The 23,906-nt window shown below is 43.2% G+C and overlaps 1 protein-coding gene across 1 annotated transcript in view; it reads right to left on the reverse strand.

The window, feature by feature from the left end:
* ALK (ALK receptor tyrosine kinase) overlaps positions 1-23,906 on the reverse strand; it is a 690,816-nt gene that overhangs the window by 2,299 nt on the left and 664,611 nt on the right. The window contains exons 24-28 of the mRNA XM_055327701.1: positions 17,461-17,558; positions 14,022-14,114; positions 11,225-11,326; positions 2,899-3,033; positions 2,121-2,211 (exon numbers count right to left, since the gene is read on the reverse strand). Coding sequence (XP_055183676.1) covers positions 2,121-2,211; positions 2,899-3,033; positions 11,225-11,326; positions 14,022-14,114; positions 17,461-17,558 — 519 coding nt within the window. The remainder of the gene's footprint in view (positions 1-2,120; positions 2,212-2,898; positions 3,034-11,224; positions 11,327-14,021; positions 14,115-17,460; positions 17,559-23,906) is intronic.

A 23,906-nucleotide genomic window follows, 5' to 3' on the forward strand; every position in this document is an offset into this window, starting at 1 on the left:
CACCAGGGAATAGGAGATGAATAGGAAATCATCCTCATCCTTAAAGGACGTGGAGGGGAAGCACTCGTCTAGAGGTGCCAGGTGCTGGGATGCAGCCAACCAACCGCCTGGCTTGGGGGAGTGGGATCAGGGAAGACTTTGCAGGGAACCACCTTTGGGAAAATCTGACAGATTCATGGATTTAAAAAGATTATAAATCACTTTAAAAAAAACTTATCCCAGTCTGTTCCCAATAAACTCCCTGCCACTGAAAAGAAAAATCTGGTGTTTGACTTCAGGTCGGTGTGTGTGTACACATGAGGGACGAGGGGAGGGGAGGAGAGACACACACTGTTGGCTCACAAGGTTTCTCTCTTCTCTTCCTAGCTACCTTCCATTTTCATATTTGGATGGGCTACACTTGATTATCATGTTTGCTGTGTTACATCATCGTATCGTTCTGTGTGCGGAAAACACAGTGGTTCTTTATCTGGTCTGGACCTGACCAGGCCCTTTGTGAAGTCCAGGAAGTACTGCAGTGCTATGAGGAAAACCACTTACAAAACCAACTTTGTGCTAGATCATTCTTACAGCAATGGATATATAGAAAAGCAGAAGCAGTTGCCAGAGATATGAAGAAAATCTGTGGAAGGAAACTCAAGCTTGGGGGAATTTAATTCTTTAATATTTTATGCAAATTGGGAAAACCATTGCGTCAGTGTAGCAGAAGAGCACTTTGGTCCAGTATTCATCAGTAAAGAGTATAAGAATAAAAATACCTTCTGCTTCTCTTATTCTTTAGTTCCTTCCCTGTTAATTATTAATCTCTATGGAGACTCATTCGAAATATGCATGTACAGAATTACCTGCTTTTAAGAGGGACGTTATCTACTTGGGAGAAAAATGACTCCAAAGTATATGTATTTAAGTGGGTATATTCTATTAGAATTACAACATAACAAGCTAAGATGCCATTCACTGAAGAGCAAGTTTTCTGAAAGAACCCTACATAACTTGATAAATGAAGTCCATCTAGATAAAGACCCATCTCCGCACTTCTGAGCTGAAGTTGCTGGAAGAGCAGGGCGGGAGTGCTAGGAATGAATGATGTGGCTTGAACACGTATTTGGCTTCAGTCACAACCAGGATGGGGCGATTTGGGGAGGTAGTGGTGCCTGGCCCGACTTCTGAAATACTCTCTGGAGTTAGATATCCTGGCAGAATGAGAGCCAAGGGAGGGAGAGAGGCTGATGTGTGGAGAGGAGATCCTGCCTGCGGAGGGAGGGTCCCCGGGGAAGCTGGTGGTGCAGGTGCAGGGGCTCCTCTGAGGGAGGGGACGGCCCCCTCCACTGACTGGTGGGGAAGAAGGTGAGAACGGGCGTCCATGCATAGACAAGAGGGTAATGAGTTCTCAGGCTCTCCTTTCTTGAGGTGGGAGGCAGGGTCTGCTAAAATGGTGTAGAAAGGGAGAATTTCGAGTTATTTCTGAAGGAAATGGGAGAAGGATCTGCACAGGGACCAGTGGTACTGCTAGGAAACCGTGAGGCTTGGAAAACCTCTCTAATCCTCAACTCATCTGGAAAAGGGGAATCGTTTATGTATCTCCCTGAGGACAAAATGAAATAGATGAAAAGTGATCTGTGTATTTAGATGCTGTACTAATGCTATTGAGAATGTTAAAATTTCTCCAGCTTACTTTGTTCCTTCCTTGAATCCCTCTAATATTTATCGTTGAACCTCCCATTTAACAATTATATACAATTAATTATTTCACATTATTATCTCTGTAGCCACACCATAAGCTATTTGAGAGCACATGTTTCCCATATTTCTCGGAAGCTCCAGTTTTGTCTAAAAAACCATTACCTACCCAGGAGGCATTTAGTTTAAACCTTGTGATTTGAACTGATTCCCTAATGGTATTGGGTGTTCTGCAGCTGTGTCATGTTGTTGGCAAAGGAAGAGGTAGTAATTAGCATTTATTTACAAAATGGGCAAACCGAGGGACCAGTTGTCTTACTATAGATAAGCAATCCTCGTGATTATAACTCACATTTTCTGGCTGGCTTAACTTTCATTTCACAGTTTGGTATTTGCCATCTTTTCCATATAAATGCTCGTCAAGGGGAAAATGTTTATACCTGTGTACAGTATTCAATCCTCTCCAAAATTATGGCAAAGTTGGGCCTATCTTCAGGCTGATGTTGCCAGCACTGGGTCATTATCCGGTATCTAAAAGAAGAGTAAACACGCTAATTAAAACTAGGAGAACAGGGATGCACACATTTTTCCCAGCATTTTTCTAAGGGGGACCAGAGGAGGCCGTCTTTGAGTGACAACTTATCTAGGTCCCATGTGGTTGGCATCTGCTGCCCTCTGCTGATGGGCCAAGGAATCGTGCCCAGGTGTAAAGGTACTAGAACACCAAAGCTCATTAACAGACATCCTGCTGTTCACGTGAAATCTGGCTCCTCTCCTTCCATTTCTGAATTAAAGTCACCTCTGGGGAAGAATATTCTAATTATATTTCCCATCTGCCTTGCTTGTGCGAAGGAGGTGAGTGATGCCAGGCAGGACAGCTAAAAATGCAGAATATTTAAAGGAGACTTAAGACAGATGGTGTTGGGCAGCAGGGGTGGAGTCTGGGACACAGATTCCTAGGAGGTGTTGAGGAGTGTGAGCCTGGTGAGTCCACAGTCTCCAGCCAGACAGTAGATAACTTTACAGACGTGACATTACTGCTTTCGAGGACTCGGAAGACTAACCCGCCTCACAGAAGTCACAGACACACCCCTATCCTGGGGTGTATTAAAAGAGGTCAACCCCTCCATCTTAAAACAAAAAAAGCATATGTGGCTGCAGTATATTTTGAAAAGGAAAACTGTCCCTATTGTAGAAATGTTCCTAAAAGGGTCATACACAGGCCCAGGACAGTTCTTAGGTGGGTCCATCCGTCCTCCGCTGGTGACGAACTCCAGAACTTCCTGGTTGCTTTTGCTAGGGTATGGCATGTATCCAAGAGAAAATATTTCCCACAGCAGCACTCCAAAGGACCTGCGCACAGGACAGAAGATATCATATGGGTACACGTATACACAAGTATGCATGTACACAGATATATACTCATACAGGGACACACATACACACAGATGTAAAATTTAAATTCTATTACATATCTTTCCACAATTGAGAATTCTTAATATATAGAGAAAAAAAAACAAAAAAGAATGAGAAAGTAGCCACATGTGATGCTCCATAAAAAGATAACCCTTGTTAGCATGTTATTTTTTTGTTCCCGTCAAGTTTCTGTACTTCGATTTCTTTTACATAATTGCAGTTATATTTCAAAAGCAATTTTGAACCTTGACTGTTTTTGCAATTTCCATTATAGCATAAGCATTTTCTGTGCTCATAGAAACATCTGAAATGGCCATAAAACATTTCATTGAGTAGTTGTGCCACAATTTGCCTTATCATTTCCATATTGTCTTCAATTTTAAAATTATTTAAAAACTGTAATGAATATCTTTCAAATCTGTGATGTATTTTTTAAAAGGACAATTTCCTTAGGACAAATTCTTCAAATTCAGGATTAGGATAATATAGATAATCTAGGATAATTCTAATTGAATTACTAGATCAAAAGAAATGTAAACACCGAAAAATTCTTGGCACATAATGTCCACTTCCACACTCCAAACATGTCAAGCAGCCAGCATTGTGCATCAGACACTCTCATCAACATTGACTATTCTAAAAAATAAGAACTTTTATAGATTTTAAAGTAAAAAATGGTAGAATCTTTTAAGTTATGTTTATTGACTTGATAATTAACACGGTTGAGTGTTTCTCAAGTACTTATTAATTCACTTCCTTTTTTTCTCTATCAATTGTGTATCTTTTGCCCATTTGTATCTACATATTGTTTGGGTATTTATCAAGTTTCTTTTTGATTTTTAGACATACTTTATCAGAGTTGTGAACCTTTATCCAAAATTGAAATACTTCTATCAATTGCTTTCTAATTCTACCACGTAGTCAAATCTATTTTTTTAAAAATTTTGTGATTTCCTCCCATCTGTTTTATAGATTATGCAATCCTCCCTTCACCAAAGATTAGATGAGTGTTTGCTGTTTTCTTCTAAGTTGTATTTGTTCCTCCTCTCCAGCTGGATCTGAGAACTTAGTTTGCTGTATGGTGTGAAGTAAGGGTTCTAAACTGAATCGTTTTGCAAACAGTCACTCTTCTAATACTATTCATAGAATACTTTTCCCCTTACTATTGACTTGTGAGTAAAAACAGGTTTCCGGGCTCTCTATTCACTTCCATCTGCTTCTTGCATTGACACCATTCTGTGTTATATTTTGTGTGTTTATGTATTAATATCTGGTAGGCACTTTTTTGATATTTCTCTTTTTAAAGAAATATAGTTGAATTCTCATTTATTATTTGTTTTAAATGAGCTTTAAAATGATGCTATCATGTTTCAGAATCGCCTTTCATATTCTGACAAATTTTTATTTTAAACCTTTAATTTCATTATTAGCTTTTTTAGCAAAAAAAAATGCCTATTTTTGTTTTTGTCTTTGGTTGTAGTTTTTGAATGTTAATAAATATTCTATCAAAAACTGTAGAGAACTACACCTCCTCCATCTCCGAAGGAACAAAAAGTACATCAGCTCAGCAAAATTTTAAAGTCTCTTGTGAGGAGCATCGAGCAAAGATATTTTCCATATTTTTCAGGTGAGAAGGCTGAAGCAGAGGTTATTATACAATTAATCTGAGACAGACTGGAATACATTATTAGATCTCTCAGCTCTGCTACCTACAAATTGCCTGGTACATATATAATTATTTTTCTCTGTTTGGTGGTTTGTCTTCCTCCGAGGCAAAACAAAATAAGCAAAATCATGCAAAAGCCTGGCAGCAAGGCCTCAAGAGTTCCAGCTGTTTTCTGCCTGTCTACATAGCTAGAGAAATAGATTGTAGTATCCTTTGAGAGAACCAGCATGGAGACGGCAAATAGATGTTTATTTTCTTGGTTTGGAGTTCAAAGGAGCAAGAAGTACTGTTGGTCGTAGAGCTTTGATAATTTCAGGTAAGGAGAGTTGTCAGATTTAGTGAATAACCATACAGGACATCCAGTTAAATTTGTTCCAGACAAACAAGAAAAACTTTTATTAATTTTTATTTTTTTAAGAAAAGTTTTTAGAATATAAGTACATCCCAAATATTGCATGGGATGTACTTGTACTAAAAAATTATGCACTGTTCATCTGAAATTCAATTTTAACTGGTAAACTTTTATTTTATCTAGCAACCCTACAGATCAAGTAAATCTATATTTTGTGTGCCAGATGGTTCTTTAATCACCTATAAGCCTGTCTTAGAAGGAGCAATAGGGCCCACCGCTTTGCACTAAAGCATTCAAAGTCAAATAAAAACAAGTATTAAAGAAAATCCCACTCTCCTCCTCTTGGCATTAAACTTGCTCTGCCTGAAATTATAGAAACAGGTTAAGTGCTTGCTGATTAAATTATTTTAAAAAATGTGAATCAATGAAGATAATCTGATGAAAACGTTTTAAAATCATGAATTGTGCTGTGCTTAGCAGTCTTTTAAAGTTACATTTTATTTTCCCTTGTTCATAACCTGGAAGATTGTCTTGAGATGTAGTAGAGGGTAGAACACAGATTTTGGAAAAAGGGGAACCAGAGCTGTATGGTTTCCGGTTATGGAATGAGTGAGTCAGGGGGATGAAAGCAGAGGGAGTAGAGTCAACAGTACTGTTGTACTGACGCTGTACAGCAACAGATGGTGGCGATGCTTGTGGTTAGCGCAGCATGGCATGCAGACTTGTCCAACCACTGTGCTGTACATTAGGTGTCAACTATGCTTCAAGAAACGAAAAAAAGATTACAATGTTGGATTCAAATACCCAGCCAGCTGATTCCACTGTCTCTTGTAGTTCTCCTGGGAGCTTCAGACTCACAGATCAGAAGCCCACTCAGCATCTCCACGGGCCTGTCTTACAGGCATCTCACACTGGACTTGTTTAAGAGCTCCTTCCACACCCAGCCCATCTCCTCCGTTCTCTCTAGAGGCAGCCAGCTAAGAGTTGTCCTTGATCTCACTTTTCCACACCTCCCGCTCCACAGCCCATTTTTGTTAGTCCTATCAACCACCACTCAAGACAGAGCTTGAGTCCCACCACTGCAAATGGCTTTCCCTGCTACCACTAAGCCTGGCCTCTCTGTTCTCTTACCTAGAAGTGGGCAGGATTTCCCCATCTTCACCTATCCCACTCTCGTCTCTTTTCATTGGCAGCCAGTGATATATATATATTTAAAGATCCTGTCAAACTCTGGTTCCAACCTTTCAGAGGCATCCCATTGTGCACTAAATAAAGCCCACATGCCCTAACCTGGTTCCCCTGGCCCTCCATGTCTTGCCTCTGCCGGCCCTTCTATCTCAACTACCACTGACCCCCATGCTCACTAACTCTGGCTTTGAAGACTCGTTTTCTTTCTTCAAACAAGTTCATCTTGTTGCTGCCATTGACCTTTTATACTTGACTTTCCCCTCAGCCTGGAAAGCCTTTCAGGTCTTTCCATCTTTTTGCCATCCAGGCATTGGACCGTCACCTCCCCCACGGAGCCTTCTCTACACGAAACTGTATTAAACAGTTTCCTCCCTCGGGCCTTCCACCCCTACACTCTTGATCCTCTGCTTTTTGTTTCCATGGCATTCATCAGTATCTGAGGTTATGCAATTTACCTATGTCTTTAAGGTTATTTCCTAATTGGAAATAATTTAATAATTCCTCTAAGAAAGAAATGCAATTTAATTGATACTTATGTACCTAGATGTTAAACTCTTATTTGTGCCTGTCTCCTTTTCTTTTGGAAGAAATGTAGTAGATACAATCATGTCTCACCCCTCCATTGGAGTGAGAAAAAAGTTAGAAGTTACAATGTATAAAAAGCATAACCAGTAAAGAACCTGTAATACAGACTTGATTTTTGTATTGTAAAATTATATACTATGACATCCCATCCCTTTCTGGAACTTGTCTTTCTTTCACTAAAGCTGGGTAGAGATTTATCCAAGTTGATTACATGTAGATTTAGTGTGTTTGTTTATATTGCTAAGTAGTTTTCCAGGACATCAGTAAACCACAGTTCATTCCATCCCTCATTTGAGGGATACTTAGGTTGCTTTGTGCTTTTTTCTCTATTATAAACTGTGTTGCAAATGAACATCCTTGCCCAAGTCCATTGTTGTCAACCTCTGTCTAATGTAGACACTTGGAAGTAGAATTGCTGGGTCATATGATAGACATGTGTTCAGGACAATTACCTAATTACCTAACTTACTATCCGCAACCTGGTGTGGGGGGAATCACCTGGAGGGCTCCTTAAAACACATTACCGGGCCCCACCCCTCGAGTTCCTGTTCCATTAGGCCTGAGGTGGGGCTAAGAACTTGTGTTTCCAGCATTCCATCATGTCCCGGGTGCTGCTGGTGCTGCTGATCTGAGGACCACACTGAGATCCACTGGGTTTGGGAAAGTCAGATCTCAGTGACTTAAAACAACAAAGGATTCTGCTCACATAGTCCAACATGGGCCAGAAAGGGGGCTCCGATCATTATGGCTCCTCCATCTTGTGATGTTATCTTGACACAGGCTTTCACAATTTGGAGGACTTCTGTCCGTTGTCTTCTTGATTTCCTGTGTTGCTGTTGAGAGATTCAATGCCATTTGGATTCTCTGTTTTTATCTCTGACCATTTTTTACCATGGTTATTTTATTTTTCTCCTTAGAAGCTTACAGAATCTTTATCACCATTGGTCTGAAATTTCATGATGACATGCTTTTGTGTGGTTCTTTTGATCCACTGCACTTGGCACTTGCTGGATGCGTTCATTCTGGAAGTGTATGTCTTTCTGTTCTGGAAAATCTTCTTGAATTATTTCTTTGATGTTTTTATTCCCTTCATTTCTACTGTACATTCTTTCTGGGATTCCTATTTGTCAGCTAATTGGACCTAATGGTCTAATCCTCCTAATTTTTTCCCCTTTCTTTCCTATGTATCCCATCTACTTTTAGTTTATTTTCTAGAAAATTTATTCAACTCTTTCTTCCAAACTTTCTTTTACTTTTACATATCTATCATCATGTTAAAATATACATTTCTTGATGACCATTTTAGATTGTAAATAAATGATGCAGGTAATGCACAGAGTTCCCATATACTCCACATTCAGTTTCCCTATTTTTAGCATCTTATATTCATATGGTACATTTGTTACAATTAATGAGCCACTATTAAGGCATCATTATTAACTAAAACTTACAGGTTTATTCAAATTTCCTTAGCTTTTGCTGAATTTACTTTTCTTGTTCCAGGACTCCATTAGAATATCACATCATATATAGTTGTCATGTTTCCTTAGGCTACTCTTGACTTTGGCAGCTTCTCTGGCTTACCTTGTTTTTGATGATCTTGACAGTTTTGAGGAGTATTGGTCAGGGCTTTAGTAGCATGTCCAGTTGGGATTTTTCTGCTTTCCTTATGAACAGAGTGGAGTTGTTGGGTGTGGGGAGAAAGACCACAGGGGTTATATGTCACTTTCATCACATCAGATCAAGGGCACATGCTATGAACATGATCTATCACTGCTTGACCTTGATCACCTGACCTGATGTTCCTGTGTGCAGCTCACACAAGCTGCAAGAAACTAATGCTCCATCTCTTTAAGGGCTCTCTCTTATTCTTATTTCTAAGAACTTTTTTTTCTCTCTAAAAACTGTGTTTGAAATACTCCTTTGTCCTTACATTATGGTGGCAATAATTTATCTTTCAGAGGTTATTACAGTTTTTAGAAGTTTTCCTAAGCTTTCTGTATTTTTCTTCCTCAAAGTTCCTCTTTATATGATTTTTCCTTCAGATTAGAATCGTTTTTCAAGCATTTGTTGGTTCTTGGCTGGATGTTCATATTTTATGACTGGGACATTGCAAATCCATTGGGAAGCTTTTACAGATCTTGTCCGTTGGGGGGCAACTGGCTTGCATGTTTCACTGGGTATATCCGTTTCCTGTAGCTTCTGTAACAAATTGCCACAAACTTGGTGGCTTAAAACAACAGAAGTTTATTTTTTCACTGCTCTGAAGGCCAGACATCTGAAATCAGTACAGTATCCTGGGATAAAATTAAGGTGGATAAAATCAACGTGTTTGCAGAGCCACACTTCCTCCAGAGGCTCTAGAGGAAAATCTATTCCTTGCCTCTTCTGGCTTCTTGAGTCTTCCAGAATTCTTTGACTTGTGGTCACATGTCTTCCACCTCTGTGTTTACACTGCCTCCTCCTCTCTGTATATGGAATCTCCCTCTACCTGCTTCTTATGAGGACCCTTGTAATGACATTTAGGGCCCACCCAGATAATCTAGGGTGACCATCCCACCTCAAGATCTTCAACTTAACACATCTACAAAGACTCTTTTTTCCTTATAATAACAATTATAGGTTCTTGGGATTAGAACTTGATGTGTTTGGGTGGCCAATACTTAGCCTACTACCACTGGCAGTATCTAGATTTTTCTTTTCATTGGTTAGTTTCTCCAATGAGGAGTTCTCTGATCAGCTCCTACCTGTGGCATGTTCTTGGTGCTGAACGGAAGAAGGGGGCATACATTTTTAAGTAGGTAGACTTAAAATATATATCCCTATTTATAATAGAAAATTCATACTCTATGATGTCTAATGTCCCCAAGACCAGAAAGGCTTTCATTCAAACTCTTCACAGAGGGAACCCCTGGTTTTGTGTGATAGTAGGGGAGAGATGGGGGTGAAGGAATAAGCCAAGGATCTGGTTATTTTGAAAACATATCTATAACTGATTTTCCTGTCTGCAGCACCTCTATTTCCAGCAGTATCTGGCACCTTCAATTTCTGGGCCTTTCTGGGGCTTTCAGGCAGAGTGAACCAGGATGTTTCTGGATCTATATGTCAACTTTCCAGTCTCCTAAGTAAGGTATCACTTGTCCATAAACTTCCCAGTTTCCAAAATTTTGTCATTGTTGTCATCTTTGTCTTTGTGGGTTTCTACACAACTAAAAAGATTCCCTTTAGTGTTGTGTGTGGGTATACATGTATGCATGTGTGTGTGCATGTGTGTGCATATGCACACCTGTGTGCATGCATGTGAGTGTATTTTGGCAGACAGCACAAGTTTAATCTGCCACTTAAAATTATACGTTGCTTTTATAGACATTATGTAATAAAGTATGGAGATTTCCTCAAAAAATTAAAAACAGAACTACCTTAAGATCCAGCTATCCCACTTCTGGGTATACAGGCAATGGAAATAAAATCAGTATCTCGAAGAGATAGCTGCATTCCCAAGTTCACTGCAGCATTATTCATAATAGCCAAGATGTGGAAACAACCTAAATATCCATGGACAGATAAATAGAGAAAGAAAATGTGGCATGTATATATACAGTGGAATATTAGACTTAGAAGAAAATCCTGCTCTTTATGGCAACAGAGATGAACTGTCAGACCTGATGTTAAGTAAAATAAACCAGACATAGAAAGACACATACTGCATGATCTCAATTAGGAGGTGGAATCATAGAAGCAGAAAGTAGAATGGTGGTTGCCAGGGGCAGGAGGAAGGTGGACATGGGAGATGTTGGTCAAGGAGCACAAAGTTCAGTTATTCAGGATGAATAAGTTCTGGAGATCTAATGTACAGTGTTTTCCACCTTATTTTTAACCATGGAATGGGTCTCAACACCACTAAATCTGGAGCGCTTTTGTGCCAATAATTATTTTCTTCTTTCTTCTGTTAATGGAGAGAATTTCATTGATCAATTTTTCTAATCTTAACTCAATGTTTCATTCCTGGGATAACCCCAACTTTGTAGTTAGGTGGAAAAAAAATCAGATGTGTGTCTCAATGTGTAGTCCCCCGCCAGTGGCATCAGCGTCACCTAGAAACTTGTTAGCGATGCAAATTCTCAGTGACTCCTAAACTCCCAGGGTGGGGAGAGCAATCTGTGCTCTCTCAGGCCTTTCTGCTGATTCTGATACATGCCAGCCTCTGACAGTCCCTGTTGTAGAGGTGCATTGACTCATCTCTTACCCTTTCCCAGGAGAGCGTGGGAGCACTGGGCCCAAGAGCAGTAGTGTGAGGCCCACAGTGAGACCCACAGGAGGGCAGCAGAAAGACTCACCAGGTGTCTGTTTTAGAGGTAAAGATCCCTTCCATGAAGGCCTCGGGAGGCATCCATTTGACTGGCAGCATTGCACAGCCTCCTTTTCGGTAGTAGCTCGCTCTGTGGGGGAGAAGAGGAGACCCAAACTTGGTCCTGGAGATGGCTCCGAGTGGGAGCTCTGCCAATAAACAACAAGCTGTAGCCATTACAGGACTGAAATGAATGAGGGGTTCATGTGGTTCAGGAGGAGAGCAGAAGAACACAAGTCATTGTTCTTAAGTTAAGAACTTTGTGTCATTGAATAGGAAGCAGCCTGCTGGAGGAATGAAAAGAAAGATCTATGCAATGACTACAATATCCAGTAGCAGGTGGGTAGATTTTCCCAATGGGTTTCATGTATTTTAACTCACAATGATACCGATACTCCAGCCTGTGCCTGATAATCCACAGTAATGGAAGATCCGACTTGGGGGAACTTGGAGCAGGGCCTATGTCTTGTTTAGATCCTCTGTGACCCTCATGCAGCATTTTGCTCAGTATAGGCACTCAACAAATAATCCTGAGAGCTAGAGGGGCACTGCCTCTACTCTAGCACACCCAGCAGAACACAGGGCTGGTGGCAGAGCTGGCTCCAAAGATATGAGTTTTTATGATTATTAGTTTTTATCATGAGCTGCATTAAAGACATCACTGACAAAAACTAATGAATTAGCTCATACCTTTTTTTTAAAGATTTTATTTATTTATTCATGAGACACACACACACACACACACAGAGAGAGAGAGAGAGAGAGAGAGAGAGGCAGAGACACAGGCAGAGAAGCAGGTTCCATGCAGGGAGCCTGATGTGGGACTCAATCCCGGGTCTCCAGGATCAGGCCCTGGGCTCAAGGGGGTGCTAAACCGCTGAGCCACCCGGGCTGCCCTAGCTCATACCTTTGAAGCCAGCTCTACCCCTAGCCCTGTGTTTTCCTACTAGGGTGTGCTTAGGGAGGCAGCTCCCCACTAGCTGCCTAGATTAATTAATTACTTCAATAAACATGTACAGTGGTCCCCCCTTATCCATGGGGGTATACTCCCAAGACCCCCAGTGGATGCCTGAAGCCACGGATAGTACCAAATCTTATATATACTAGCTTTTACTTACACACAGGTACCTATGATAAAGTTTAATTTATAAATTAGGCACAGTGAGAGATTAATGACAAAACTAATAGAACAATTATAACAATATCATGTGACAAATGTGAATGTGGCCTCTCTCTCAAAATATCTTACTATCCTGCACTCACCCTACTTCTTGTGATGATGTGAGATGATAAAATGCCTATGTGAGGAGATGAAGTGAGCCTAATGACACAGGCATTGGGATGTAAAGTTGGACTGCTATAAAACTTCCGCTGGTATGTCAGAAGGAGGATCATCTGCCTCCAGACTGCAAACAATTGAGACTGGGAAAAGAGAAAACGTGGATGAAGGGGGCCTCCTGTACCGAGTGTTTACTCTGCTAAGTGCTGAGGACATAAATTATACTCTCTCTCACCCCAGCCTACGGTTTAGTGGAAGAAAGGCACACAGACACCTGAGTGTAGAACAGTGCATACAGTGATGCAGGTGAGTACAAAGCTCAGTGACACGGAGGTGGGGCTGAGGTCCAGGAAGAGTTTCTCAGGTGGCGGCTGGTGGGGCTGAGTGGTGAGGAGCTCTCCTGGAAGACCATTCCTGACATGTGAGATCGCACAGGGCAAGTTGGGGTGGTGAAGCTTAGGGCCAGAGAGTGTCAGAGCTGAGGATGGAGAGGAAGGACCCAATCATGGAGGGCTTGCTCGCTAAGTCTTGCTGCAACATTTGTATCTTAAACCAAGGATAAAATAAAATAAAAATAAATAAATTAAAAAAAAAATAAACCAACCAAGGGCAATCTTGCGTATTCTGAGAGAGGAGCCGGAGGGGTGCTGAGACTCTGAGAGGTTAAGAGGAGAGTGGAGCACCCAATCTACCCTAGAGTAATGGGGTGCCATCAGCATTCCTACCTGTGTCAATCGCAATCAGTTCTCTGGGGGCCTCTGGGGCTCCCCCTTACTCTCCAAGGAGTGAAAGCTCCATGTGACCATCTCTCCTCACTCCACGCCTGGATTAGGGGCGGTGGGGGGTGGTGTAAGTAGTGACCATGCAAAAGAGTGATTTGCTTAGCTCATGCAGCAAATCACAGTTGTAAATAATCAGCTGAAAATGAAACTAGGGGTTGGGGTGAGAAGAGTAAGGTACATATAATAGAAGGGTTTTCTTTTTAATTAGAAAAATTATCTTTTTTTTAATGTCTTTGAGAATGGGACAGGGAAAATGAGATGAAGTTGAGCTAAGTACCCATGGGCTTTGAACCACCCTTCCGTGGTTCCTGGTGTAGAGAAGACCGGGGAGCTGGCCCATTATGCTGCTTGTTCATGAGTGCTCCTGCCCAAGTCCATTTAGAATTCCTGAATATTGAGGAGAGGCATTAAGTAAAAGTTTACTGAGAACTTTCTCCATATCAAGTATCCAGGTTACTCTGTGTCTGAGAACATTCTGGGATCAGGAAGTTGGAACCAGAAAGACAATGTACTTGAGAACCTGGTGTCAGTGACTGCAGTGTGATCCTAGAATTAGACCACCAGACATGGGCACTAATTAAGATGTTGTATGTCCCAGAATGGGACTTAAGGAAATGTTAGGTGACAAGTTGACAGCATACCAGAGATGACTTAGGGCATAAGCATCCACATCCCATTCTCTTGAGGGGATGGGGCTTCGCTAGGTGATGGCCACCATTGCTCACCTGTAGATGTCCCGGGCCATTCCAAAGTCTCCAATCTTGGCCACTCTGCCAGGGCCTGGACAGGTTAAGAGGCAGTTTCTGGCAGCAATGTCCCTGGTAAGAAAAAAAGAAAAGAGAAAATACACTTCCTAATTTTATTTCCAGGAGGATAAACATGTAATATTCATCACAAGGATTTTCACCTCTAATCTGATGTTCAAATAGTTCCCTTCTCTGCCCTCTATTTTCTTTACTACATCATACTTCAGTATGAGAGGAATAGCTCGACCAATTCCAGCCCTCAGAACTAATAGGCGAGTGGAAACAGATTAGGGAAGATGATTGAAAATGTTTAATGGGATAATAATAATGAAAGTAATGATAATAGGAACTAGAATGTATTGGCCTTTTATTCTGTGCTAAGCATTGTTCTAAGTGTTTCATGGGTAATTATCACAACAACCCTAGAAGATACAGGGTGCTATTCTCATTTTATTAAAAAACTTTAGCTAAAAGAAGATCATATAGGGGCATAAGAAATGCCATTTGGCCTAGGCTATGGTTTTGTACAGATTGCTGTTGGTTTCTGCCAGTTGCCTGAGGAGTGTTCTGAGACAGCATGACTTGCATGATACTAAGTTCGAGCAGTCAAGGTATTCTCCAATAATTCTAGTTGTCTTTTTAAATAAGCTACTATTATTCTTACATCCATGATTTCACTAAAGCCTTTGCTAGGCTGTATGCATCACAGCTCTGTGGCTGAAGAATGCCTTCTTTCGAGTCATAGGGTTATCATGTCCTCTTTGCTGTTGTACTCTAGATGGCCTGTTTTCCTATAGCATGCCTGGAAGGCATGGTCAAAGCTCTCCAGGACTCATCAACTCATCAACTGCTTACCCATCCTTGACATCCATGTGGGAATAAAGGATGCATCCAGAAGAAGTCTGGAGTGAGTCTCTAATAATATTACAGTCCTGGACAGAAAGAAATAGGAGTACTTCTTAGGGAGTACAGGTGGTGTTTTCATATTTTCATCTGGTTTCCCAAAGATCTTGATCTTTGGTGGAGAAATAAGGACACGGAAAATAAACAAGATCTGGACTGTGGGTCATTAGGACAGTTAAGACACCAGAACAATGAGTCAGAGTGGGAGATGGATGTTGTTAATGTCACTGACCTGATGCAGAAGGTTTCAGTTGAATTTTGAGGAGCAATGGTGCATAAAATGCCCTAATAAAACTACAAAAGCATAACATATATGACATCAAAAAGAAGAAAAATAGTAGGATATATAGCAATTGCTTCTCAAGAGAAATATACTGAAGTAGACCAGAAACAATATTTATATCTCCAGGAAGGTCTTTACGCTGATGTGCACGAAATGGTTGCTTAAAAAAGTGATCTTGAATTTAATGGCAAGAAAGTGAATGTGATATCATAGAGCACACGAAGAATTGGTAGAATGACCCATAATTCTTGAAATGGCAATAAACCATGTCCAAAGGAAACAGGTCTAATAGAAAAATGGGAGCGTGTGAATCTGGGGAAGGAGTTCCACTTTGAATTCAGGAGGTGTGCATGCAGGGGAGCCTGTGAATCTTGAGGCGGATGCCAGGGGAGGAGAGAGGATTAGAGGTCACAGTGCTGTGGGAGTGTGCCACAGAGCTCGCAGCCAGCGAGGAGGTGTAAAAGATGATTTCCTAATGCCAGTTACCCCAGCAGAGAAGCTTTGATTGGGACAGACAATTGCTGCTGGAAGTTGCCTTTTGCTTATAAAGCAGACCATCTGATGCATTCCTGATTTGATCTTTGACAATCTCTAAAAAAGATAAAAGTAGCAACAAACTATTACTCTGGGATCTAATTCTGACCTTTGGTAACTATTTACAGATGTGGAAGTGATAGGAATCTTGAGAGAATGTGATCCTGTTATCTCATTATCTGTAATAACAGAGCACTGGACATAGTCAAAATATGCTCTAGGAAAGCAGATTTCAAAATGTCAGAGGAAAGAAGAATGGGGTCCCTTAGCCGGAGACTCTGGATGCTTGGTGATGAACATGGGGCAGAGATGAGAAAGCAGAAACAATCTCGGTGAGAAGGGAAGGCAGGTGTCCGGAGTCACCAAGGTGACCGCACAGCTTGCTCTCCAGTAGAGGATACAGACAACAGGTGGAAAGATGGCTCTAGCCAAGGATGAATTCCAAGAAGAGCACAACCTTGTCCTGTCTGAGCACCAATAAAGGCCAGAGCTGAGATTTATGGAAAGTTTTGGGCACAACGAAAAGGTCACGAACAAGGACAATGCTACCTGGGGCTTTGAAGCAAGGGCATAGCTTTGGAGGGGAACCTGAAGGATTGGTCTCAGCTCCTTTTATTTCTATTAAGCACAAGACCTACAAGTTGGGCAGAGTCAGGATCAAGAGGAAGATCAGAAAACCAAAGTGATGGAGTCACAGTGAAAGGACATGCTGGCAGGAGTGTTTTTTGCCTTGTTTGAGGAAGGACTTTAGGAGCCTAGGTGAGTGCATTTCTTGGTCTTTAATTTCTCCATTTTTATTAGAGCAGAAAGCATAGCTTGCTCTCTGCTTACATGCTTTTCCATTTCTGAACTCATACAGCTTCTCTCATTTCCTGCTTTGTAGTTACATATTCTAATTATTATGAACATGTCTTACACTCTTTGAGGACATGGGTTAAGAAGTGATTGTTCATTCACCAGGCTGGTATTTACTAACTGTGAAGCATATCATTAGGAGGAGCTTTGCAAAGAGCCTAACAGTCTATTTGACTTTTCAGATTTCAGAATCAAGGTGTCAGCTGAGAAAGTCATCAACATGCACATGGAAAGAAGTATGTATAATCTATCATGTCTGTAGCATTACATGTGGGTTTGATGTCCCAATCAAACACCTATTTAAACATAAGGATCCTATAGAGTAGAAGAAATGAAGTATGGAAGCAAATAAAATAATCATTATGCTTCATTTCAGAACATTTTAGAAAAAAGTTTAATGTATCCAACAGACATTAATTGTGCCCCACAATATACCAGGGATATGAAGATGAATAAAACAGGGTCCTTGCCTTTGAGTTACCCAAAGTCAAATATGTGAAAATATGAACTCCTCTAACTTCCCTTAAAGAGTTTGGTTCTCTAGATGGGAAAAATGTTAACGTGATGGAGGCAAGAATCCCTGAGGCGAAGTGGTCAAGGGCAGCTCATCTAGATCTCCAGCACTGGGATGGATATTTTATGATACCCATTTTACATATGGGGTAAATGAAGCCCCGACAGAGTAAGTAATTATCTTAAGGACAAGTGAAGCCGAGTCATCCCAACAAGTCTGGAGAGAGACCTACCATTCTACTCTGAAGGGTGTGGTGGGGATCTGGGCTCTTGAAACATGCAGGGGAGCGTGCAGAAGGTAGAGGGAAGAGCAGGGTCACGTAGACTCACCGGTGGATGAAGTGATTTTCCTCCAAATACTGACAGCCACAGGCGATGTCCTGAGCCACGTGCAGAAGGTCCAGCATGGCCAGGGAGGAAGGCTGGTTCTGTGGGGAGACAGAAGCGATCCACTGACAAGACGATCACGGGGAGAGAAAATCTGAAACACAGGCTTCAAGCTGAGGTCTCAGCTCTGGCCGCACATCAGAAATCACTCAGCGGCTTTAAACACAGATGCCCGGGCCTTGATCCAGACCAATGAACCCATCTCTCTGGGTGGGCCTAGTGTTTGCAGGGGTCACAGCACCCCCCTGGGTCAGTGCAACATACAGCCAGGGCTGAGAGCCCCAAACTAGAGCAGCCCAGGGTGGGCCAGGATGGGTTGGCTCCTGTCCCCTTTTAATTATTTTGCACATTTTTCCACCTTAATCTTGACATTCAAACCTCCCCAAATTATAAACAAGCCTGTGAAGAAATCAAGGGAGAAAATGCTTTTAAAGTGTTTAAAATTATTTAAAGAAATAGTCTTCAAGAAGACCCAGACCTAAAGTGGGATGAAAAAGAGAAAATTTCAGGAAATGCTGGGCAGGTGAAGAGCTATCTCAAACTTTTCTATCTGAAGTCTCTCTTTTCAGGTTTTTAAAATTTATTTATTTTTCAAAGAGAGAGAGAGCACAAGCAGGAGGAGCAGCAGGTAGAGGCAGTAGCAAGCTCCCCAGTGAGCAAGGAGCCTGATGTGGGACTTGATCCCAGGACCCTGGGATCATGACCTGAGCTGAAGGCAGACACTTAACCATCTGAGCCACCTGAGTGTCCCCATGTGAAGTCTGTTGTGTAAAAGGAGGCATCACCCCGCCCATGGGGGTGGACTTGCCTCAGCTTCCTCGGCAGCCTTGCTAAGCACCTGGAAGTGTTTTCTGAAGGTGACATCCCATCTTGGTGTCTCTCTTAATTCCTAAATCCCTGAAGTCTGCAGCAGCATGTTATCATGCAGTGTCACATCCACTGCTGTTGGGTTTCTTTGACCATATTCCTATGGAAACTGTGAGGTCTCCAAGCAGGGATTTCAGCGTCCACTTCCACGGTATAGAGCACGATGCTCAGCACACTGCAGTGGTTCAGTGAGAACTGAGAGCCAAGCATAGTTGATTATAGTTGAACTATGATTTACCAGAGGCTGCCTGGGAGCTTTCTCTGCCACAGGTCAAGGCCTCCTCAGGACTCCTTGGAGCAATAGTATGGGTCTAGGGGAGGCAGACAGGAGTCGTGCTTCTCTGGGGCATGCTTCAATTCTGAGGAGGACAATTTAGGGAAGGGAATACCTCTGCCCATGGAACATCAGGCAGTGCCTTATATGCAATAGAGCAAGTCCATGCGCATGACCTCCTTTGGTGCAACATCCTGTGTGGACGTAGGGAAGAAAGGGTCTCTCTATATTAAAGAGGAGAAGGCTGAGGGCTCAGAGAAGCTAAGTGACTCACTCCAGAGCCAAAACTGCCCAGAGCTGGGCTTTAAGGATCTGGATTGGGCAGAGGCAAGATTCTAGGAGTTAAAACTGGGCTGCTCAGGACAATGTGTCCTAGAAGGGATGGAGTATATATGGATACAGTGCAGAGTACCCACCTGAATCAGAATACAACACACAAATGCCATGAGCAATATAATTCAGTGGCCAGTTGAGCTGACTGACATGGGCTTCATCTCTGCTCATCCTCTACTGACTGTGACCTGGGACTAACTGCTTTGCCTCTCCCCAAGCCAGTGTCTTTGTCTGAGAAAGGGGCATGACACTCTCACCCTCCCTAGATTGTTATAAGGCACAGAGTGAATCCTTCATGAAGGGACCTGCAGTTATGGTGGGGCTACCGCCTGGAGGCCATGGTAGTCTTGGGAAAAGGGCCCTGTGTTTGGCTTCTCTAGGGAGCTTGTTAGGGTCAGAATCACTGGGCACTGTGAGAGAGATACTACCCATTTCCTGGGAGGAAAAAAGATAATATATTTCCAAGGGAAATATTAATCCATTTTGCTATAGTATTAGGAATATCTTCTTTCTGTCCAGGAAAATGTTTTATAAAAGAGGACCGGTCACAGTTGCCCCTGAGTCTCTTTGTGTCTTAGCGCCCATCACTCAGGGTGCAAGGACCATTGATGTCTTAAATGCCTGGCATGCTGTAGGGACTAAATCTTCCCAGGCACTAACCCATGGGCTGCGTTTATCTGAGCTCCCTGTCTTTGGCTGCTTAGAGCAAATTAACTGCTCCACTAATCAGTCTGCACAGAATTGGAGTGTTGGCAAGCTGTGTGTGTGTGTGTGTGTGTCTGGGGGAGAATTGGGGAAGGTTTAGATGTTGTGTCAAAACTGATAGTTAAAATAACAATGCAGAGCATACCTAGTGTGTGCAATGGCATTTATATCAATCCTGGGCAAAGAAGGAGTTGGAATTTGGTTTTTTTTTGTTGTTGTTGTTGTTTTTTCCCACTGATTTCCCCCTGAGTATGGCATTTCTTTTGGTAACCAGACATTCTTTGGGCAGCCATGGTCATGGACATAAATATCCTGTCCCAAAGCAGGCTTGTCGGATGGAATTTGATCAAACAGGAATGAGAATTTCTGGGCCAAATCGGTTTCTTGAACACAGGAATTATCGGTCTTTGCTATGCTCTGATGTCCATTGCAAATCAGTAAGAGAGCTGTCTGCATGCCTCTGAAAAGTGTTTGATCACACGATTCTTTTAAGCATGAATGTTGAGTGTGTAGCACCTCAGGGCACTGTTATTCCCTTCAGGGACACTGTTTGGACCAAAATCCTATTTTACAATAGAAGAAAACAGGCCCAGTGAAGGAGAATCATTTCTTTGGTCTCAGTTTCTGAGAGGCTCTTCCCAGGCAGTAACATATGTCCTAATAAAATGCAGAGTAATATTGATACCTTTTCTTTCCTTAGGTAAAGAATCACAAGGAGACGGAGTGGACTGTTTCACCAGTAAAAAACAGAATAGGGATATATGTTAAAGATTTTACTTATTTATTTTAGAGAGAGAGAGAGAGAGAGCGAGCAGGGGGACAGGTAGAGGGAAAGAACCTTAAGCAGACTCCCCCTTGAGTGTGGAGCCCGATGTGGGGCTGGATCTCATGATCCTGAGAGCGTGACCTGAGCTGAAATCCAGAGTCAGATTCTTAATCAACTGAGCCATCCAGGCACCCCCCCGAATAGGAATATATTTTAAGTCAATGCAGATAAGGGCAAGAGAGAAAGGAGAATGGAAGAAGCAGATGCAGACAGGGAACACAAGGTCATTGTCATAAGTGATGAGAAGTCACTGCTGCTGGAGACTCGTCTTTCCTGGCTCCTGACGTGGTCGACTTTACAGGGGCACCAAATGCCCCTTCATGCATGTCGGAGCCAACACTGGTCTGGCAACCTTGGAGCCACAGATTTGCCCTTGGGCATGAACCCAAAGCAGAGGCTCTGACCTGTACACTGTGACCTCTGGATCCGAGAGCCTCCTGTGTACTGAGCATCTTCCCCAGAGCTGCTGCCCACAGGCATTGCCATGTTCCAAATAGGTACAGACACTGTTGCGGTTAATGACGGCCACCTGTAATTGATAGACTACTGACCCCTCAATGGCTTCTGTCATTATTGATTAAATCAATGGATACCAAAAGACAGCCCTTGGTCTATATCTGGCATATCTCAAACCCTCGATAAATATTTGTTGAATAAAGATTGGGTCTGTAAAATTATTTTGACATTAAAAAGGGTCTTTCCTCCTTGAGAAGGTGGGGTCCTGGGACCAAATGAGGTTTTCATCTGTACACATGAATTTTGCTTCCATGACAGATGTGGTTGGCCAGGATCATTCTGTCCCTCTGCATCTGTACATCTGTTTTGTCACTTCATGTCCGTGCATATGTCATCCGAAGCCAGAGCCTCTTAGGCGGACCATCTCTGAGGTCCTTCGATCCTGATCATCTATGGAACTGCTGGACCTCAGGGATGGCAGGAAGAGAAGACCATAGACCTTGTCTGATTCCAAATGCCTAGCTAAGCACCTGCACACAGCAGGTCATCAGGTAAGCCCCGAGAGTCTTGGGGGCTTCAAACAAGTGAGCCAGCTGGAACTCAGGCCTTTGAATCCAGAGAGTGTCACAACTCTACCCACCATCTTTTGGTGTGTGTATTTCTCCAGCTGCGATGCCCACCAGCCAGTCCCTCCCTCCTTCATTCCGTGAAGGGTTACTGGTGTAGCCCCCTCTGTCCACCACAATGCATGTTCCTTTCTCACAGTCAACCTGATCCTCACACAGCTAACCTGGATTTTGTGGTTCTGAGAATGCATCGTGCCTAGCAAGTCTCCGGAACACCCAGGGTAGCTGCTGCCATAAACACGTGGGCATGGGCTCACTCTGGAGGGCTATCATCCAGCATTTAAAATCACCTCTTGTGGGCAGGCATCCCCAGAAGGACCAGCTCCCCTGGGATGGGTGGGTGTGCATGAAGGTGAGGAGCAGGATGATTGGGGTGCTACCAGGATTTGGGGGGTGTGGCGGGCAAGGAGAGCCACACAGAAGAAGGGTGGGGTCAAGGGTTAGAAGAGTGGATTTGGTGAGTGGGATCCTGACCCTCAGAAGCGGTTCTTCCAAGGAGAGTCGACCATCTTCTGGCTGTGGGCATCCCCTGGGCAGTGCCTGCAGTTCCAGGTCACAAGTTGGGATCAGGCTCCTCGTTTTGAGTCTCTTTAGGGTGACACAGGGGGTAGGAGGTGGTTGAGGTATGAACGACCTGCTTTTCCTTGCTGGTACTCTGTTCTTTGGGACAATATACAGATCCTCTTTATCATCAAAAGAGAAAGATGTTTTTGCCTCCAAAAGAGAGGGAAAATCCCCACCCACAATGCCCTTGGGCTGACCAGGTATGGGGATTTCCCCTTTATGAGGAAATCTGTCCTTGGCATGCACAGTACTTCCTTCTCAAGCCTCAGGAATGTCCAGTGGGAAACCCAGAGCTAGGGCTCTTCCCAAAGTGTGATGCTATGTGTCCCCATTTGACCTCTGCTACAAGCACTGCCGAGAATCTCAGAGCACAAGAGCTGAAGGCTCTGCTTTGCTGAATGGTGGTGGGAAAACCCATGTCTGTGTCCATACCCTGCAGAGATGTCTGCACGGCTGGTGGTATTGGTTTTCAGTGACCCAACCTCATCTTGGCACTGCATGGTTCCCCAAAGAGCACCATTGGGATAAACAGCATGGTAGGTTGGAGAGAGCCCCGAAATCAGGAATCCCAAGTTCTGAGTTCCAGTCTCAGTTCTGCCGCTTTCTGTGTGGCCTCAGGAAGTCATATAACCTCTCTGAGCCACAGTGTTCTTATCTGTACAATTAAGGTGAGATCTACGCCGTCTACTTCACAGGGTGACTTTCAGAAATGTGGCAACTAGGAGGAAGATGAAGATAATGCGGATGAGGGTTATTATGGTTGGTCCTTCTCCCCCTTCCCCCCATCCTCCTGCCAGGGGTGCTCAGGTGTGCACACACTCTTCTTTTCAGGAAGTTAGACTGGATTCTTCTTAGGTGCTGAGACAGGTCACCCAGGAGCTTGTAGGCATCGTAGGGAGGCTCCCAGGGCTAAGGTATTCTAACTTCAGTCTGAACGACCATGGGGATTAGAGCAGGTGTGATCTTTCATGGTATCCACCTCCCGTCTGAGTCCCAGAGAGCACAGTGTTCAGTTCTGGGCTTTCTGTAGCAAGGCTGCTGTCGTCTTCTTCTGCTTTCCTGGGGGTGGGGAGGGTGCAAGTCTTCCTCATGCTCTTCATGGTCCACAGCTACTTGAGGAAACTTCTGGGTCCTAGCTCAGGGTTCTTCTCTGCTCCAATTCCTGGAGCCCAGAGCCTCCTGAAGACCCCGGCAGTGACAGGAGTGGGCAGCTGGACTCTGGGCATGCCCCATGTGCTATGTCTTATAACTTAGGACCACCTTAGAAAGATTCTAGTCCAGCCCTTGGATTTCACAGTGCCGATCCTGTGGTTATGGGCTTCACAGTCCTAAGCCACATGGTTGTCTAACCAGGGTTGGTGGATGGGGGGGTGGGGTGGGTGGCATTCCTGGGTCTGCCCAGGTTTCTTCACTCCCCCAAGCTCCAGCCCCTTAATCATGACACACATGCGAACCTTCATAAATATTACAGTATTTTATTTTGACAGTAAAGGTACAAGGTCAGGATGTCCCCACTTAAGAAATGAGGTTAGTGGGGTCCAGAATGAGTAGATGTAGAATGTCCTGCCCCCAAATCAGTTGAATTAATGGCATGGCTGGCATGAAAGTCCTCCTCTGTGCTTGTCCCTAATTCTCGGAATCAGCAGGTCGCAAAAAGGGATTCAGGCTGGAGGCCCCATTGCACAAGCCCTGCTCAAGCTCCCCAGGGTGGGCTCAGCCCTCGTCCACCTTCTGTGCA

The sequence above is a fragment of the Nyctereutes procyonoides genome, unplaced genomic scaffold (assembly GCF_905146905.1).
Source record: "Nyctereutes procyonoides isolate TBG_1078 unplaced genomic scaffold, NYPRO_anot_genome, whole genome shotgun sequence".
NCBI classification, from domain to species: Eukaryota; Metazoa; Chordata; class Mammalia; order Carnivora; family Canidae; genus Nyctereutes; species Nyctereutes procyonoides.